Source organism: Protopterus annectens, chromosome 9.part0 (genome assembly GCF_019279795.1).
Source record: "Protopterus annectens isolate FY-2018-M chromosome 9.part0, PAN1.0, whole genome shotgun sequence".
NCBI lineage: Eukaryota > Metazoa > Chordata > Ceratodontiformes > Protopteridae > Protopterus > Protopterus annectens.
The window spans coordinates 644,529,982-644,550,047 of record NC_056743.1 but is presented as its reverse complement, the minus strand read 5'-3'; the positions used below and the strand labels follow the sequence as shown (position 1 = coordinate 644,550,047).

General features: G+C 45.8%; 1 protein-coding gene across 1 annotated transcript in view; it reads right to left on the bottom strand.

The window, feature by feature from the left end:
• Positions 1–2,304: 2,304 nt before the first annotated feature.
• Positions 2,305–20,066, bottom strand: part of CFB (complement factor B) — a 2,501,566-nt gene continuing 2,483,804 nt past the window's right edge. Inside the window, exon 20 of the mRNA XM_044082138.1 lies at positions 2,305–2,582. Coding sequence (XP_043938073.1) covers positions 2,430–2,582 — 153 coding nt within the window. The 3' untranslated portion in view covers positions 2,305–2,429. The remainder of the gene's footprint in view (positions 2,583–20,066) is intronic.

Below are 20,066 nucleotides of genomic sequence, written 5' to 3'. Positions count from 1 at the left end.
AGGAAGAGTGGTTATCCGTGATGGACATTTTCTGTCCGCATAAACATCTCTTAAAGCCTGATTTTTGCTTCTCAGACATGTTCAAAAAATTTGACATATACCTATAAAACCTGAAAAACAAGAAAATATCAAGGTATCACTGCACACAAAAAAGTAAGGACTTAAGCCTTTCTAAAGAAAAACACCTGTTAAAAGACAGGATAATAGGCTTGAAATTTGCCTTAGAAAAGCTCGAGCTTCTGCGATGCATCTGCTGCCGCGGCAAACTAGATCTGAGGGTTAGCACTAGGGGATTGTGGGATAGGACTGTGCCTCGAGCTTTCTCAAGATGCAGAGCTGTAGAAGTGGCCGTCTCAGAGCCGAGGATCGGCTCCGAACCCATGCGTAAGAACAAACGGCGAGATTGAACAATTTCACATTGGTGTTCAACCTCCCCATCCCCACCTCTGTCCAGACTCAAGTAGTGTGATGCATTATCTTCCTTCAGACAGTAAGTGGATGATTAGATGAGCAGTCACAAATTCATCTAGCTTGACTGGCCTAGTCCTCCCTGAAAAAGAAGATACAGTTTAAGGGTGATAATTTTATTTATTTTACATTTGTTAACCAGGTGAGTGGACTGGTGTAAGGACCCTTTGAAGCTACGACTTAGGCCACAAAGGCAAGACATAAAACAATGGTACAAAGCATGAATTATACAACAGAAGCTACACCTTAGGTACTTTACAAATTTACAAGTGAAGTCATCCCCTTGGAAATGCAAACTGCCAAATGAAAGATGTGCCTTCTTGGATTAAATGTGGCACAATGGGATCAGCCTGGATCCTTCTTACAATTACATTTGTTTTCATCCAGGAGCTGCCTCTTGAGATGCTTTTTGAAGCCCTACAAGTCACGTACTGATCTAATGGTAGTGTATTTCAGTATAATGGCACAGTTTTGAAAGAAGCACATTAAGCTATGACAATTTTGAATAGGGTCATCTTACTAACTGCAAAGATTCACTTGATATAAGTGAATGGATTTGTTCCCTAATGCATATTAGGTTTTTTAGTGATGGGCAGTAGTTTTCAAACAACAGCTTGAAAATGAGTGTGGCTAGCAGGAAGATCAAATGGGAGGTTACAGGCAGCCATCTATTTTTGTATAAACTGGTACAGTGGTGCTGTCTGCAGTTGGCTAGGTGCATGAATTGTAGTATTTTATTTTCAGAGGCTTGAATCAAGGCAATATTTCAAGCTGAGTGTGACATAATGATAGGGAATGCATATTCCAGTCTTGGGAGCAGTATCTTCTGGTAACACATCTAGCTTGGGAGACCAATTGTGAGATTTTATGAGAGACTTTTTGTTCAGCCAAAACTGTGTCAGCTAGGCATAGATGGTCACTGCACTCTCCTGTATTTCCTATGTAAAATGTCAAATTCCTATGGCATATCAAGTTTGCTTCACATTTTAGAGACAGGTATAAGACTCTGCAAGTCCTCCTCTGTCTGTGAGACCCAAGAATTCCTTATCTTGGAGTATGGCATTGTATAACTGATTGTGTTACCCCAAATGTAAATTGCTTTGGAATCTGTCCTTTATGTAAGTGTGTCAGTACATTACATTTAATACTAACATGCAGCATATGTGGTAGCTAGTCAACATTTTCACTATACAGTTCCAGTGTGTTTATTAATTGGGGTGTATATATAAATACAGAGAATAACACTACAGCTACTCTTGCAGAATGCTGATTAATGTTAACGTATACATTTTTTTCATTTGGTTAGCATCAAACTTATTCTTCTGTACTCATCATTTAGAACCCTTTTTGGTAGTAGCTAATTTTATTTACAGAACAAAACATTTTTGCTGTCCTGTTTTAATACTATGTGTCTATTTAAATACATGATAAAAACTACATAATTGCAATTGCAGCAAGTGCCTTACAGAATTAATGTGTGTTATCTAAATAAAAAAAATTTATATGAAAACAGACACTGGAATGTAATCAACAAATGTATAATCTGCACCAGCATTTATACCTCTACTTTGTGAGCTGCCTAATAGTGACATCAGTGTATGTCTTTTCGACTCTGAACTCTGGAAAAAGGATAATTTTGTATCACTTTACCAATATAAAATGAAAACTAAAAAATTACAAAAAAGAAAAGTACAAAGTATTACTTCATTGTTTGTGGTTATCAGCAAAATACCTTGCTTTCATTGTTGCTTTTTAAATCTGTATTACTAATGGTGGAACTTAAAAATAGCAATTCTAGTATCTCTTTCACTCACAGAAAGAAACCTAATCAATAAACATGTTTCAACTCATCACTTTTTATTTATATGTTGTTGCGTCCAGCTGAGTTCCATCTTAGCTTAGACCAGTTACTGTAGCTTGTATGATTCTCTCTCTTTATCTGTTACACACATGGACAGATATTAATCTATAAAATTCAGCTCGCTTTCCAGCATCTCTTTAAGCCAAAGTCTGACTTCATAAAGGCTGAGGTGGAAGTCTCGGGCAAAAGATGGAGTTCTGTGTCTTTTTCCTCCCTCACACGCATCAAAGACACCCCAGCTGATGACACCAACCTAAAATGGAGGAGAAAACAAAATTAAGGATTTTATTTGGCATTGCACAACATCCATTAAGCATACTATGAAAGTGCACTAACACAGGAAATTTGGGTGGGATGGGAGATAGAAATAAGAAAAGTTCTTACCTGAACCGTGGTCTCCTTCTGCTTTTGATAACAACACAAGTTCCTTTAGACAGAATACCAGCTACCACCTCATATCTCCAAACTAGATCACATTTACATTCATGAATCAGTCCTGATTTTCAGGGTTGATTTTAAGCATGTGGTCTTTTTGAGTGACTAATTCATAGTCACACATTGTGAAAGTGGATGCTGAGGGAATAAGATATTAGTATATGTTATATAACATCTTTACAACTCGTAATGTCATCTATGATATACTTTGTGCTGTAAAGGTAGCAAGTTATGTTGTATCTCTTTTCATACAAATTGGGTAGTTCTAGCAGATGTACTGACTAGTCTTTAATTGTCCCATTAATCTGTTAATTCATCCCAAAACTACTGATGGGTTACATACTGACATATTTTGTCCTGACATGTAAAAATAAAATGCTGTTATTTTTTGAAAGGTTATATTCGCCAAGACACCATAATATGGAGGACTGCAGCCCTTTACCTCCATAATATAAAATGCAGTCTTCTCTATGGTGACACTACATCACTAGAAAAGGAATACTTTGGAGGATAATGAAGGACTAGTGAATGGTATATGCCCTTCCACCCTAATATGAACTGAAACACATCCTCTTCCATTTATAAACCCTTCCCACACCCAGAGAAAGTTTCCCACCTCAAGTCAAGCTGGAAGTTAGCAGCCTGAATAGCCCTCTGGACATATCTACAACCAGCTGATTACTGACAGAATACGAATGAGTCCTTACAAATTTCAATTCTCAGTCACATACTTGCAGTTGCTGGTTTATCACTGAGATGAGTAGAGGACTTTACCAGTTTCTACCTCATATTCTCAAACTATGTCACATCGACACTGAAGGATTGGTCATGATCTTCATAGGGATAGAAGCTGACCAGTCTGGAACTGTGCACAAAAGCACCCCAATGTATTTCCTGCTGATTCTTTTAAATGAAAACAAGCTGTCTGACTTACTGCAACACACCTGTACATGCAGGCTTTGAAAAGTCGGTTTGTATTCCTGGAAGGTGAAGGAGATGGGTATTAACCTATCACTTTTAAGTTCAGTTTGAAATAAGTTCATTGTTCACTGGTAGGGTCAGGAGGAGATAACTTCCTACAATTGTACAACTGTTGTAAGTGCAGATCTGTGAAGAATAGTCATTATAACAATATATCACAACATATATGCTATATTACATATATATGCTATATTGTGCATTGTTTGTCTTATATCCATTGAAAGTCAGAAGCAGTAGTTTCTTTCCTTGCAGACCCCAAAGAAGGCTAAAGCTGAAGTGCACTGATGCATATATATGTGCATGGCTTTCCTTTTATATTCCCACATTGGTGCATGTTGCCTTCATTTCTTTGAGGCAGCATTTCCTGACAGAGAAGAAGAGATGCATTAAATAAAGAGCTTTGCTGGTGCCTGCACAGCGGCTCCTGACCCATCCAAGGTAGAGACATCTGCAGGTTCCATAGTCGAAGAAGCATCTTGCGGCATACTGGACTCCGAATGGGTCTCAGCAGAGGCATGCAAATCTGTAGAAGCGGGTATCAGGGGCTGCGAAGGCGCCTTGCTGAGTACCGGCCTATGCAGTCTGTCTCTGTCTTTATCCTTACAGTTTTTCGACAGTTCATTAGTCAGATGGCTTGTCAAAGCCATTTCTGAATACAGAAAGAGAAAGAATTTAGCGACAAAGATAGCTGGATGACAAATAGTTCGGGCATTAAACAGGGCACAAAATAAGAAGTTATGTACTCACCATAATGTTCCATCTGAGTAGGTAAACTTCATTTGTCAGCAACCTATGGGTTATCGGATCCACATCGGATCCGAGCCGGCAGTTTCCAACAGCTAAGATCCGAGCTCCAAGCTCCTCCCCCTTACCCATAACTCCCTGCCATCCCTTCCTGACCTCAGATCGAGTTTGCCTCAGAGCAAGACCTGCAATCACAACCTGCCTAGTGTAAACTGGATACAATCTACCATGAAGCAGGAATATCTATGAACATCCGAAGAGGACAGGGGGACTGAGGGAGGGACGGTTGCTGACAAATGAAGTGTACCTACTCAGATGGAACGTTATGGTGAGTACATAACTTCTTAATCTGAAGTAGTTAACTTTATTTGTGCATCAACCTATGGGACAGAGTCCCCAGCTATCTGAATCTTGGGAGGCCCTTATGGAAGGATGTTCTGGAGCACTGCGGAGCCAAAGGATGCTCTCCCTCTGAAAACCAGATCCAACATATAGTGGTTTATAAATGTATGAGTAGAAGCCCACGTGGCAGCAGAGCAAATGTCATCCAACGAAACTCTAGCTGGAAAAGCAGCAGAGGTAGAAACAGACCGAGTAGAATGGGCATGGACTCCATGAGGAGCAGGCCGGCCAGAACTCTCATAAGCCAGGAGAATACAATGGGAAATCCACCTGGACAGTGTGACTTTAGAAACAGATTTCCCCAAACTGGATTTAGCAAAGGACACAAACAGCTGGTCTGATTGCCTATGACTGGCTGTCCTGTGCAAATAGAATCTTAACTGTCTGTGTACATCCAAAGAGTGTAACTTGTATTCGCCTTTATTTTGGTAATTGGGAAAGAAGACTGGCAAATTAATAGACTGGTTGATGTTAGATTCGGAAGCAATTTTGGGCAGAAAAGAGGGATTGGTCCTGAGGAATACCCTATCCTTGTGGAAAGTCAAGTAAGGTGGCTTGGCACAAAGGGCTTGAAGTTCCGAAACCCTTTTCGCTGAAGTAATAGCAACCAGAAAAGCCATTTTGCAGGATAAGAATTTGAGATCTACCGAAGCAGCAGGCTCAAAGGGAGAAGCTGTTAAAGCCTGGAGTACCAGCGATAAGTCCCAAGGAGGAATTACATCCTTCACCGGAGGTCTTAGTAAGAAGGTGTCTTTTAAGAAGGCCCTTCACAATCTGGATGAGGTCAAAGGGCCAAGATCACATCCAACATGGTAATGAGTGATTGCCGCCAATTGGACTTTGACTGTGGAAGAGCTAGCACTGATCAAATAATCCTGACAGAAAATCCAGCACAGCTGGTAACGGAGCTGTAAAAGGATCTAGTTTCTGATGTTCTGCCCAAATAGAAAAGCGTTTCCATTTGCTAAGATAAACTTTCCTAGTAGACGGCTTGTGAGCAGCTACTAGGATCACTTTGACCGGGGAAGAGATACCGGGAGTCCTAGCTAACACTGGAACTGGATCAACCAAGCCACGAGCTTGAGGTTGTCCAGGTTCAGGGCCGGCAGGCCCAAAGGGTGAGATATCAGATCCGGGACAGGATCTAGAATCCAGGGAGGATTCACTAGATGAGACCATAGATATGGGAACCATGCCTGACGAGGCCAGAATGGGGCAATGAGGATTATTGTGCTCCCCAACCATCTGGCTTTCTGCAGAAACTTCAGCATCAGGGGAAGAGGCGGGTAAGCATAAAGTAGACCGGGTAGCCAAGCATGCACCAGAGCGTCTCTTGGTGATTCCCTGGGTGGGGGAATTAGAGCGAAATAGGTGTTGCACTTTGTGTCTGAAGGAGAGGTGAAAAGATCGCAACAAGGTTGACCCCATTTGGAGAAGACCTGCTTCGCTACTTTGGGATTCAGAGACCACTCGTACGGCGAGAGGATGGTGTGACTCAGTTTGTCCACTAGGATGTTGGACCGGCCCGGAATGTGTGTCGCTATGAGAAAGCGGTTGGTGGAAATCGCCCATTCCCAAACTCTCATGGCCTCTCGACAAAGTGGATAGGACCTGGTTCCCCCTTGTTTGTTGATATACCAAACGACTGACATATTGTCCGTTTGGATCGCAATAGTCCCAATGGGAAGAAGGCTCTGAAGTGCTTGCAATGCTAACAGCACCGCCCTCATCTCTAGGACATTGATATGCAGTGAGGTCTCCGTCTGGTTCCACGTGCCTTGGACGGTCCTGCCCAAACTATGCCCCCCCCACCCGAGGCAAGAGGCGTCCGTGGTCACCGTGGCTAAGGGAGGGGACATAGAGAAGGGGCACCCCTTTTAGAGGTCCAGAGACTGGAGCCACCAGGGCTCTCCTGCAAACCCTGCTGAGAGGGACAGGATGGTTCAGGGGATAACACAGGAAGGACCACTGGACTTGGAGGGTCCATTGCAGAATCCTCATATTTAGGCGCGCCATGGGAAGGAGATTGATGGTAGCTGCCATCGAGTCTAGGGCCCTCAGGACCAATTCCGCCGGAGGGGCTGGGCAATGAAGAATGGCCTGCACATGGAGTCTTAGAGATCACATCCGGTCTGGAGTTAAGAAGGCTAAGAGCTGGTTTGTGTCCAACCTGGCTCCGATAAAATCTATGATCTGAGTCGGGAGCAGGGAGGATTTTCCAACATGGATCGTGATCCCCAGCTGTGGAGCTAGTCGAAGAAAGAAATTCCTGGTTGTGCAGAGTAGATACCTTGTGGGGGCGGTCAGGAGCCAGTCGTCCAGGTATGGAAAGACCTGAATTCCCTGGAGTCTCAGGTGGGCCGCTACCACCGTTAACACTTTGGTGAACACCTGGGGGGGCCGTGGTGAGACTAAAGGGGAGGACCCTAAATTGGTAATGGCTGGCTCCTAGCCTGAAGTGGAGAAACCTCCTGGATTGTCTGTCCATCAAAATGTGGTAGTACACATCCTTGAAGTCTATGCAGCACATCCAGTCGTTCTCCTGCAAAAGGGGGAGAATGGATTGAAGAGTGACCATCCGGAACTTTTCTTTGGCTATTGCCAGGTTCAAGAGGGACAGGTCGAGGATTGGTCTTAAGTCCCCCATCTTTTTTGGCACCAAGAAGAACCTGGAGTAAAAGCCTGATCCGTACTGGTCTGGGGGGATGTGCTGGATCACTCCTTTTTCTAGCAGCTGATGAATTTCTGCAGCTGCGGCCTACCTCTGATCGGGTGGGACATCGGGGAGGTATCTGGGTCTGAGAGTGGGATGGAGAAATGGAATCTCATAGCCTCTGAATATAATTCGAAGCACCCAGCGGTCTGTCGTGATGAACTCCCAAACTGCTAGGTGCTTTCTTGAAATGCCCCCCGACTGCCTCCAGAGTGGAGCAGTCGGGTAACCCCTCAGGGTTGCTGCGTGGGCCATTCAGAGAAAGGTTCTCTGGACCCAAAGTTCTTCGGGCCCCCTCTGCCTCTACGGCGGCGTCCACCCTGTCCTCCTCTGCCTCTGAGGGATGGGTTTTCCGGAGTGAAATGGGATTGTTGAGACTTTCGGAACCACATCTTCTTCTGTTCCTTTTGGGTCTTTGAGAAGGACCTCTGGGGAGCAGAGAAGCGGACTCCGATGGCAGACAACGTCTTCCCGTCCTTCTCACTCTGGACCAAGGTGTCGCGTACAGTCTTGCCAAAGAGGGCAGAACCATCAAACGGGGCATTAGCGAATGACGCCTTGAAGGGTTCTGCGAAATCAGTGGCAGAGCCACGCCTGTCGTCTTAGGACAACGCCCACTCCGCTAGCTCTAGCGGCTCCTTCCGTAGCATGGGACAGTAGCTGCATAGAGGTATTGGAAATAGACTTGAGAGTGGCCATTCGGGTAGAGTACACCTGTTTGTCCTCTGCTGACATGGACTCTGGGGGCAACCCAGCGTATTCTTTAATAAGATCCCGCTGGAGCCGTATGATGTGTGCCATGTAGTTCAGCGACCTTATGGAGAAGGTGGCTGAAGCAAACATCTGCTTCCCCAAATGGTCCATTGCCCGAGACTCCTTGTCCGGGGGATGGACCGAGGGACTCTCCTGGGCCAGTTCCATTTTGGTGGCTGCCGCCATCAACATGGCATCTACGGGGGTTCCCTTACTCCAATGTGACCTGTCCAAGGATGGGTTTAAGAATTCTGTCTGGCCTCTTAGGGACGGGCTCCACATTGTCCGGCTCCTTCCATGCCCTGGTAGTGATCAGATCTACCAGGGGATCGGCTGGAGGGGACACCCAAGAGGTAGATGGGTCTGCTTCAAACGCCTCCAGGAACACGGACTCGTCCGAGGTAGGCTTTGGGGTGGACCACCCTCCTCTGATCCTGAGCATCTCCATGATGTCTCCAAATGAGACGTCTTCGGGGGGTGATCTTGGGGAACCTTCCCCTTCCTCCAAGTCTGTGTCCTCTGTCAAAGACTCAGGGGAGTCCAAGTGCCTCCTTTTGCACTTGCGTTTGTGAGGAACTTCCTCGGGGGGGCTGTCCGAGGAGGCCTCACCAACCACATCCTGTTCCAACAAGGGAACGATCTGGGACGTCTGAGCAGGCTGTCCCTGGGGCCGGGTGATGGAAGTCGGACCAGTTTGTGAGGGAGTGTACAGTGGAGTGGTAGCTAAGGCCGGGGGCCTGGAATCCCTCAACAGAACCCTCTCCACCACGTCGAATGCCGAAGGAGAGCCGCTCTCCCTAGGATCCGAGAGCAGACCCTCCCTCGGATCCGACGAGCAGATCGGGGCCAGAGCAGATGTGATCGGATCTAAAGGGCCAGTACGCTCTGACCTAGCCGGAGCCGAAGGCATACTGACCACCTCAGATCCGAAGCTCAACTCTCGACTCCGAGAGCCTGGATCCGAAGAAAAGGGACTCGACAGGCTCAAGGGAGCTGTCGGCGCCGAAGTACCTGACTCCATCGGCGCCAACATTCCCCCAGCTCCGACGCTACTCGGCTCCGTAGACCCCGAACCTGGAAAGCGGGTCGGGGAAGGAGCAATCGGGGAGAAAAAAAGGAGTCGAGCTCCCCCCCCGGGGGGGGGGGGGAGGCAGGAGCACTCCCATCTGCAGCTGGGCCTGGAGGAACCTTCTCATCATCCGGTCCAAGTCTGCATCTGTTAGGCTTCTCGTGGACCTGCAAGAGGCCACTGAGGTGGGACGGGAGTGCCACCTCGATGAACTCGAGGGAGACCAGGCCTCATCCTCCTCCGGCCTCAGCGAAAAGCTGGGAGAACGGAGCCGGGAAGGAGAAGGCCCGGACGTCCCGGGGGGAGAAGCTCGCTTGGCTGGCGGGGCTGAAGCAGAGGCTTCAGCCCACCACTTGTGGTGTTTTTCTTGGCGCTTCTCCCTCCTGGCTTCCCTATCCTCCTGGCCCCAGGTGGGAGGTTGAGTCCCGGCCAGGGGAAGGGATGTATCCGTAGGCGCTGCCGCGGCAGAAGCCACAGAGGGACTGGAGGATGGAGCCAAGTCCGGGGGCAGAAGTCCTGCCAGAATCAGCTTCGACCTCCGGTCCCTGATAGCCCTGGGGTTGAACGCTGCACAAATAGAGCAGCCAGAAGACAGGTGTTCAACCCCAAGGCATATAACGCACTGAGTGTGGCCATCAGCCGAGGAAAGCTTATGGCCACACTCGGTACACTTGGAGAAAAAAGTTTTGGCGGCCTCAGACATAATAACCTACAAATGCACACACTAGGCCCCAAAAAGCACACAAACACACACACACACACACACACACACACACACACACACACCCTAACGCTCTCATGAGAAACGGGGGAGGAAAGCCTAACAATTACTCTAAAACTAAAGGAAAGGTAACGCACACACAAAACTGACTCAAAAACTTTAACTATAATCGAAAAAGAAAAGGTTTTTGTCACAGAAAAACTGTTGAAGACCTGGAAGCTCGAGATCAAGCTGCTGGTGTAACCGCGGCAAACTAGATCTGAGGTCAGGAAGGGATGGCAGGGAGTTATGGGTAAGGGGGAGGAGCTTGGAACTCTGATCTTAGCTGTTGGAAACTGCCGGCTCGGATGCGATGTGGATTCGATAACCCATAGGTTGATGCACAAATGAAGTTAACTACTTCAGATCCTACAGCGAGGAAAGTCATGGTCTGGGTCTAAACAGGTGACGCAGTAAGAGTGAAAATCTCTGCGGTATTTGCTTTCCACAGGCAAGACAATTGTTAACTTTTTCTGACATCGGATAGAGCAAGAAAAAAAGGATCCTCAATGGGTTTCTTAGCTTTAGAAGACTTCAGGTCTGAAACTCGAACAACGAAAATTTCAGATAGCAGCCGACTGACACTTGCAAACTGCTTCGGGCTCCCGTGCGGCAAGAAAAGCTTATGTAATGGCGTCGGCTGCATGTTTTATACCCCTGACGTCATGGAAGAAGTGACAGCATCCGACGCAGAAATCCCAAGACTCTGGAACTCGGGCCAACCGAGGGCTACCTGCAGGCAGATAACCCAAGTGTGATGACTGCAACAGTGAAACACGAAGAACATCTGGTTTATTTAGCTTCTATTTCTGTTCCCTGATATTGGACTCTTCTAAGATAAGGAGCAAAAAAGGTCCGCTCCCCAGTCTGGTGCTTTTCCCCTCACCTCTCACCTGAGAACCTGAGAAGTGCCAAGACTGTTTATGCACCCTTAAGCTGAGTAGCAAAAAAAAAAAAAAAGGTACAGAAATTATTATTTGCATTACCATCCGAATGGTATATGCCCATCTCGGGTCTATATTAGAAGATCAAAGTTTCAAAACTTTGAATCTGATATGGTCAACACCATATGATCGAAGTCTTGAAACTTTGAATCTTTTAACGGAGATCTCCGTACAGTGCAGAAAGGGAAGATTTCCCTTTTCTGCACTGTAGTGCGATCTCAGAGTTAGTATATTTAAGTAGCATGGGGTGTGGGGGGTGCAGGGGGGCTTGCCCTCCTGCTTAGAGAGTTTAAATAGTTTGTTTTTGTAGGTTGTTGTGTTTTATTACATTTTCAATGTTTCAAAACTTTGATTATATGGTGTCGACCATATCAGATTCGAAGTTTTGAAACTTCGATCATGTAATATAGACCCGCCGATCTCACCCCTTAACACCTACTGACTTGGGCAGCTGCCCCCTTTGCCTCATCCTAGCTATGCTTCTCATCCAAAGAATGATTGTTATGGTACAGGAAGAAACTCTTAAAATCAGTTACAATACCAGTATAATGAAACAACTAATTGAGAATAAGGGTGTTATTTATAAACATTGTATGCAACTGTGCAGGTCTGATGCATGGTCTGATCCATACACCACAGACCTGCATGATTCATAATGAGAGTTGTTCACAACTGTATTCCAGGAGGAGGCAAAGTAAGTAGTTGGTATGCTAATCTGCACTCAAACTATGTTCAGTAATTCACAATCATGTGACTCATGGAGCACAGAACTGCACATTTATGTAGTTACTGCTGCGTACCTTAAGTACTGTAAATAATGCTTATATCCATGATGGCCATATAAATTTTCTATGCTGCCGTACAATATATCTGAGCAACATCAGCATACAGACAAACAAAATCAGATGCTAAATATAAAGGAATTTGAAAACACATCTTTCAATGATATACCACGTGAACAAGCATTTTAGGACAACCTAACTTGACTCACCCCTTAGCTAGTGATGGCAGAATCACCCTGCAAATGGATGTTGCAGCAGGAACAGATCACTACATTATCATTATATACTAATTAGAGATGCTCTGCATAAAAAATGAGGCAAAAATGTTCAGAAATCACCCCTGCCCTTGTTTGCAGAGCCAGATAGCCAAAGTACACATTACTCGCCACAGTCAAGGTTAAGTCAACCACTGTGGCTCTTGTAACCCATTAAGGTATGTTCTTAGAGGGAAAGACTCTTTCTGATGAGTGGGAGGGTCAGAAGTATAAAGAGTAAACAAAAAGTGGAATTACTCCACTTTGCTTGCTTTTTGGATGGTACATTTAAGTGTGCACATATTTTCATGTGTGCATGTTATCAGTGCACTGCTGAAGTTGCTAAATGCACATGTTCTGATATAACACAACAATAACCTGCTCATAGATGTTATGAATATACAAATCTTCACCACCTATAGCCAGTGAGAACAACAAAAGCTCTGTTATGCTGTGTACATGCTGACATATTCTTGACTTACTGAATCTACCTGTATGTGATTCGGAGATGTTCTGCAGCACTATGTCAGTAGCACAGATCAGTTACAGTATATAAATCAGACTATTGCCGTGATTCTGTACAAAGTATAGTGAGCACCATGGATTTACGTATATGCACACTATGTTTATGAATATGAGGGTCCAACTTATGGTTACAAGTACACCAAAAAAACAAACAAACAGCATACTAGAAAAAAAAACAAAATAAAAAAATAAAATGCCTACCTGTAAATGCCACAGATTTTATTAAACACATGGAAGATATGCTATGCTTTTATTAGTAATAAACACCGTACTAGTCAGTGCAATAATAAGAAGTTATGTACCTACCATAACGTTCCATGTTAGTTGTCTTCTCTCGCCTTCTTTCTTGCTTGATGGGTTCGGAGCCGATCCCTCGGCTCCGACTCGGCACTTGCTTTAGCTCGAGAACTCCTTTTACCAGCTCGAGGCAGCCCCATATCCCATGATGCAAGGCAGGAAGTACCCAGATCTCGTTTGTTGACAAAAGGGCAATAACACCAAGCATAAACAATACTTCCCAAAGGAAGAAGAAACTTACAAATGGAAAAAGGACCAGGTCTAAATGGTCTTTAGCATTATAGTTTCTTATACAAGGTCTGTCCAGGCCAGGGGGAACGACGGAGGGTCAGAAAGAAGGCGAGAAGACAACTAACATGGAGTTATGGTATCTTAATGTTAAGTTGTCAATCTCGCCTTCATTCTTGCTTGATGGGACCGTCCTAGCACCTCTATCCTGGGTGGCTCAATGGAACAAACTCTTGAGGACTGTAGAGCCAAAACTGGCTCTGTCCCTGGAGGCCAAGTCCAATTTGTAATGGGAAACAAAAGTGTGAGGAGTGGCCCAAGTGGCGCTGCACAAATAGTGTCTAAAGGTAGTCTAGCTTGAAAGGCTGTAGAAGTAGCTAAACTCCTAGTTGAATGTGCTTTAGGTTTTGAGCACAGCTGTTTTCCCCTGATCGTATAAATTTCAGTGATGACCGAAGAAAGCCATCTGGACAAAGTCACTTTAGAAACAGGAAGGCCTTTTATTATCATAGGAAACAAAAAGTTGATCAGATTTTCTAAATTTTTTGTTCTGTCCAAATGATATCTAAGCTGACGGTGGACATCAAGATAATGTAGCTTATGTTCAGGGCTATCTGAAGAGTTGGGAAAAATACAGGAGATCAATAGATTGATTCAGATTGTTTTCGGTAAAAGGATGGATTAGTTCTCAAAGATACTCTGTCTTTGTGAAAAATTAAATAGGGGTCGAACTGAAAGAGCATGAAGTTCAGACACCCTCCTGGCAGATGTAATAGCCACTAGGAATAAAGTTTTCCAAGAAAGATATTTCAGGGAACAAGAAACAGCTGGCTCGAAGGGAAGAATCAAGGATGTCAGCACTAAATTTAAATCCCACTGAGGAGGAGGATTCCTGATTGGAGGCTTTAGTAGGAAAATCCCTTTCAAAAAGGCCCTGCAGAGTCTATGGGACATAATATTATGATCTGCTATCCCGACATGAAAATTAGAAATAGCAGCCAACTGAACTCTGACTGTGGAAGAAGAGGAGCCTGCATGGAAAATCTCTGCTAAGAAGTCCAGAACTGCCTGAACAGGGGCAGTAAAAGGATCAATATTTTGGGCCTTAGCCCAATAAGAGAAACGTTTCCATTTGCTTGTGTAAATCCTCCTGGTAGAGGATTTTAGTGAAGCTACTATGATATCTCTAACTGGGTTAGAGATCAAAGGAAGCCTGGCTAAGGAAGGAAGTGGAGCAACCATGCTGTGAGGTTGAGAGAAGGGATTGACCGGTGCAGCTGACCGGATTGGTGAATCAGTAGATCTGGCACTGGGTCCAGATGCCACGGCTGCACCAAAAGGTGGCGATGGAGGAAGGGAACCAAACTTGTCGAGGCCAGTAAGGGGCAATGAGAATCAATTTGGCTCTCAAAGCGGTAGCTTTCTGGATCACCTGAGGGATCAGAGGAAATGGAGGAAGGCATAAAGAAGTCCCTGGGGCCAATCCTGGGTCAGAGCGTCTCTGGGGATGGCCTGATAGAGGAAGAGGCTGAAGAAGTCTGGACATTTGCTGTTTTGGGGAGTAGCAAAAGATCGCAACATGGACGACCCCATTCCAGAAAAATCTCTTCCGCTATGGATTGCTTGAGAGACCACTCGTGAGGCATGAGAATAGCTCTGCTCAATCTGTCCGCTATAATGTTGGTTTTCCCAGGGATATGCGTTGCTACCAGAAACCGATGAGAGGAGATATTGCCATAGTCTGAGCTTCTCGACACAAGGGGTAGGACTTGGTTCCGCCCTGTTTGTTGATATACCAAACTACAGACATGTTGTCTGTGTGGACTGCAATTGTCCCTACGGGAAGAAAGTCGTTGAGGGCTTGCAACGTTAAAAGCACTGCTCTCATCTCCAGGACATTTATGTGCAGATGGTACTCGAGCGGTTGCCACGTCCCATGAACCATCCTGCCCTGATAATGACCCCCACCCGATCAGGGAGGCATCCGTGGTGACAGTGGCTATCGGGGGGGTACAAAGCACCTGCCTTGGTGAACCTGAGGCGATGTGATCCACCAAGCAAGATGTTCTTTGCATGTTTGTGTCACCAGAATCTGGTGACGCATTGGGAAGTTGCTGGTATGACCACTGTGTGAACAGCATCCACTGAAGGAGGCGCATGTAGAATCGAGCCAGGGAAGAAGAGTGATGGCCGCAGCCATAAGACCTAATACCTTTAGAACCATTCTGGCCTGTACCTTTTGCTGGCCAGAATGATCCTGACATGAGTCTGAATGTCTGAAACTCTTTGTTCTGTAAGGGTAGCTGACATCCGAACAGTGTTTAAGTTTGCCTATGAAGGTAATAGACTGGCAGGGCGATAAGGATGACTTTAGTTGACTGAGATGCCCAAATGAGAACAAAGGTCTATTGTGTAATCCCTGGCTTGTATAAGCTGATGCCTGGTGGTGGCTGACAGGAGCCAGTCGTCGAGATGGAAACTCCTGGAATCCTTGGCGTCTCAGATGTGCCCTGACCACTGCCATGCATTTGGTGAACACTCTGGGGCTGTAGTGAGACCAAAGGGCAGGGCTCTGAACTGAAATGACTGGACCCCAGCCGGAGAAATCTCCTGGAGCGTCTGTGAATTTTGATGTGATAGTACGCATCCTGAAGATCTATTGAGCACATGGAGTTGTCCATCTGTAAGAAGGGCAGAAATGACTGAAGAGTGACCATTCGAATCTTGTCTTCTTGACAGACTTGTTGAGTCTGCTGAGATCCAATATTGGTCTCAGTCTCCCGTCTTTTGGGGACCAAAAGAACCTTATTCCGGGCTCTGAATGGTCTATTGTGACTGGCTGAATGGCTCTTTTTGCAGTAGTTTTGATCTCTAACTCTGCAATGTCCCTTAGACGGTGGTACATCTGGAAGGGAACTTGAGGAAGGGACTTTCCTCGAAAGGAATTATGTAACCCTTGGATATGATCGACTGTACCCATCTGTCTTGAGTGAGGGAATGCCAGGCTGGGTACAGTGATAATCTCCCGACTGCCTCCAAGGAGGGACAGCCGGGCAACACCTCAGGGATGCTGAAAAGGCTTTTCAGGAAGAGACTCCCTGTTGCCCTGGTTCTTGGACCCCCTCTGCCTCTAGAGCGGCGTCTGTTGTTGTTACCCCCTCTGCCTCTAGGGGTAAACTGACGCGTGAATCTGACTCCTTGGGATTTACGGAACCACATCTTCCCACCCTTCTGTCCTTTGGGATAAGGCCTAGAAGGGGTGGAAAGGACTCCAACAGCAGAAAGAGTCTTGCCGTCCTGCTCACACCTGGTCAAGGTTTCCTTCACCTGGGGGCCAAACAAAGCTGTCCCGTCAAAGGGAGAATTTGTGAAGGACGCCTTAAAGGGATCAAAATCACATAGCCGCATCCAGGCTTGGCGTCTGAGAGCCACACCTGTGCCTGCGGCTCTACTTCCATCAGCAGCATAAGATATTAGCCGCATGGAGGAGTTAGCAATGGAATTGAGGGTTCCTAGCTGCGAAGCAATCTTTCTTGGGCCCCTGCAGCTGTAGGATCCTGAACTACTTCTCCCAGCTCCTTCAGGATATCTCTGGAGTCTGGTGAAGTGACAAAGATAATTCAGCGAGCATAGCAAAGGTCGCTGAGGAAAACATCCGCTTGCACCTATCCATGGTCCTAGAGTCCTTATTAGGAGGATGGACGGCACGGAAGGATCTGCAAGTTCCTTTTGGTGGCCGCAGCCACCACCATGGCATCAGCGGGGAAACCCTTTGTAAGGAATTGTTTGTCACTAGGGGCAGTTATAAATTTAGAAGGCCTCCTAGGGACTGGCTCTACAGAGTCAGGAGCTGTCCACGCCTTCGTGCTATAACCTGCATAAAGGCGGAGACACCCAGGAGGTGGAGGGCCGAGATCCAAACGCCTCAGGTATACTGACTCATCCTCAGAGGGATTGTTGGAGGCCAGTTTCCCTCTGTTTCAAGTTCTAGGATGTCTGAGAAGGAGACATCCTCAGAGAGGATCTAGGGATCCCTCTGACTCATCAAAGTCAGTATCCAGTGACAGACTCAGGAGTCTACATGCTTCCTCTTACAAGTCCTCTTCCTAGGAGGATCTCCCGAAACATCAGGAGAATCCTCGGAAGAGGGAAATTCCCAATGGGGCATCCTGCGGCTCAGGATCTCTGGGTCCTGTAGCAAGAGAAGTGGCAGAGCTGTCAACAGGTACAATAGAGGGAGGAGCTACGGGAAGAGACTGCTGACTGATACCAGTGGCCAGTACACTCTTCATCACCTCGAATGCTCCCCTCCCAGGCAGGGCCGAGACCCGCTCCGAAGAGCTAGGAACTCCAGGGGCCACAAGGGAAGTCTCGAGGCAGATGTCGGGCCGAGCTCACCAAGGCCGAGGCTCCAAGGGGAAGAGCGGGTTCGGACAAGGGTCGATGCCACTCACCTCGGAGGAGACCATGGAAGCCCGACCACGAATCCCTCTAAGGAAGAGGAGATAAGAGTAGGGGCTGAAGGAACAGAAGGGGTATCCGTCCTCCAGCCGTAGCAGTAACCTTACCGAAGACTCCAACTCCAAACTCTGAGGTAGAGTTGAAGGAGGAACTGTAACGGGTGTGGACCAACAGTCGTCTGCTGAGACGGACTGTGTAGCATTTGGGCCAGTACCTGTGACTTGAGCAATCTGACCACTCTCTAGGTCATGGTCTGACAACCTGGATGACCTTGAAGATCGGCTCCGATGACTCCGCTCCGATAGAAGAGGGAGGCCGTAATGCTCGGCTCCAAGGAAGGAGACCTCGACCTCTTCCTGGAATGGGTCATCGGCCGATATTGATCCTGTCGGCACCGATTTCGGAGCCGCAGAACGCCGATGTATCGGCTCCAGCGGGCGATACAGCCACCATCGGGCCGACACCGATGCCTGTGCCACATGGGTGTCGGCCGACACCGATGCTGCGTGGGTGTCGGGCGGTCGAACCGACCCACAGTGGTCAAAAGCATAAGGCGCCGATAGCCATCGGTAGCAGATCAGAACGATCTCACTCATACGAGAGTCGGGCCGAGGCCACAGGCTTAGAAACAGAAGCCTGGGTCTTGGCAGATTTTGTTGATTTTGTGGGGCCGACTTGCCCTCCGGCAGAAGACCCTCAGAATCAACTTATTCCTTCTCTCCTGCAGGACTCTCTGGCTGAAGGGTGACAAATAACTGAGTCCTGCAGGTGAAGAGGGCCTAAAGTACAGGCAAGAAGTGTGACCGTCTGTCAGAGACATCTTCTGACAGCACGAGTCACACTTCTTAAAACCTGAAACCCTCTCTTTGACATGGTGCCCAAAACACACACACACCAGTCCAATTAAATTAAATTGATCCCAAAGGGATATAGTAAAATAAACCAACACACACACCCTAACAGGGGATGGGAAAGGAAATTAACTGACTAAAAATTTAAAAGAGACAGGGATTTCTGTCAGAAAAATTAAGTTTAAAGTTAAACTATCAAATATAAAGGTTTTTAAGTAAAAGGGGCTTAAATGTCACAAAAGTGAATTACTTACCAGGAGCTGGTAAAGAAGACCTCCCAAGCGGCAAACGAGATCTGGGTACTTCCTGCCTTGCATCATGGGATATGGGGCTGCCTCGAGCTGGTAAAAGGAGTTCTCGAGCTAAAGCAAGTGCCGAGTCGGAGCCGAGGGATCGGCTCCGAACCCATCAAGCAAGAATGAAGGCGAGATTGACAACTTAACATTAAAACCTTTACAAAATATATATATTTAATATATATATGTTTAGATAAAAATTAAAGTAAAATGGGATAGGTGATGAAATGCCACACAATTCATAGAGCAAAAAAATACCTGAAATTCAAAAAGGAATTCATCAATTAATAAGTTAATAAATTAATAAATAAATAAACAAGAACCTTAGGATTCTAAGATATCATAACTTGTTTGCCCTCATGCTTAACACACTATCAGTAGATACCTTATCATCAACACTCGGGGCAGACAATGCATTAAGGAGGATTTGCCAATGTAGTTCTTGCTGTTCTTAAAACAACTCCCAATAACCCACCCCCCAACTGGAGGGAGTTACTTTTTCCAATAAAGTGAAAGAAAACTTCCTAAAGTCATCACATGTTTATGAATGTCTACAAAGTGCATTAGTCTGATTAGCCTTCCTAATGGCATATGTATGTTGTTAAATCCTAGGTTTCAAAGGCCCTTAGTTTTACCCACGTAGACGTTAGGACACATGGCACATAAAGCTATATACACCATTCCCTTGGGAATGCAATCATAATAACCAGTGACAGAAATAACCTTAGAGTACCTTCTAATAGTAACGTGGGAACCAAGAAAAATAAATCTACATTGCTTGCAGGCCCCACATCTCCTCATTACAACATTTCCAGTGGAACATAACATTTTGAAATTTGCTGTCTTGAAGGTAGACTTCAAATTAATACTATTCTTAAACACAAACTTCAGAGTCAAACCTAGTCTATACATCAAGTTAAAAATACCAAATACATTCACCCAATTGTTAAAAATTAACTTTTAAAGGCAACCAATACCCCTTCTATACTCCCAAACCATAGCCTTCATTAAATCTTTATTGCCACTAGTGTTACCAATGAAAACATCATCCTTGTGCAGAAGGGGTTTATATTTAGCACCCATCTCCCGCTTGACATGATCAGCTTCCTCATGGAGCAAGTTAAGAAGATAGCCACATTGTACAAACATTTCACTCAAGGTGGCCATCTTCATATAAAAAACTCATCCTCTGAGATAAGCTTACTCTGTCTTACCATTTGCCTCTTTATCAAATTTCTTTTT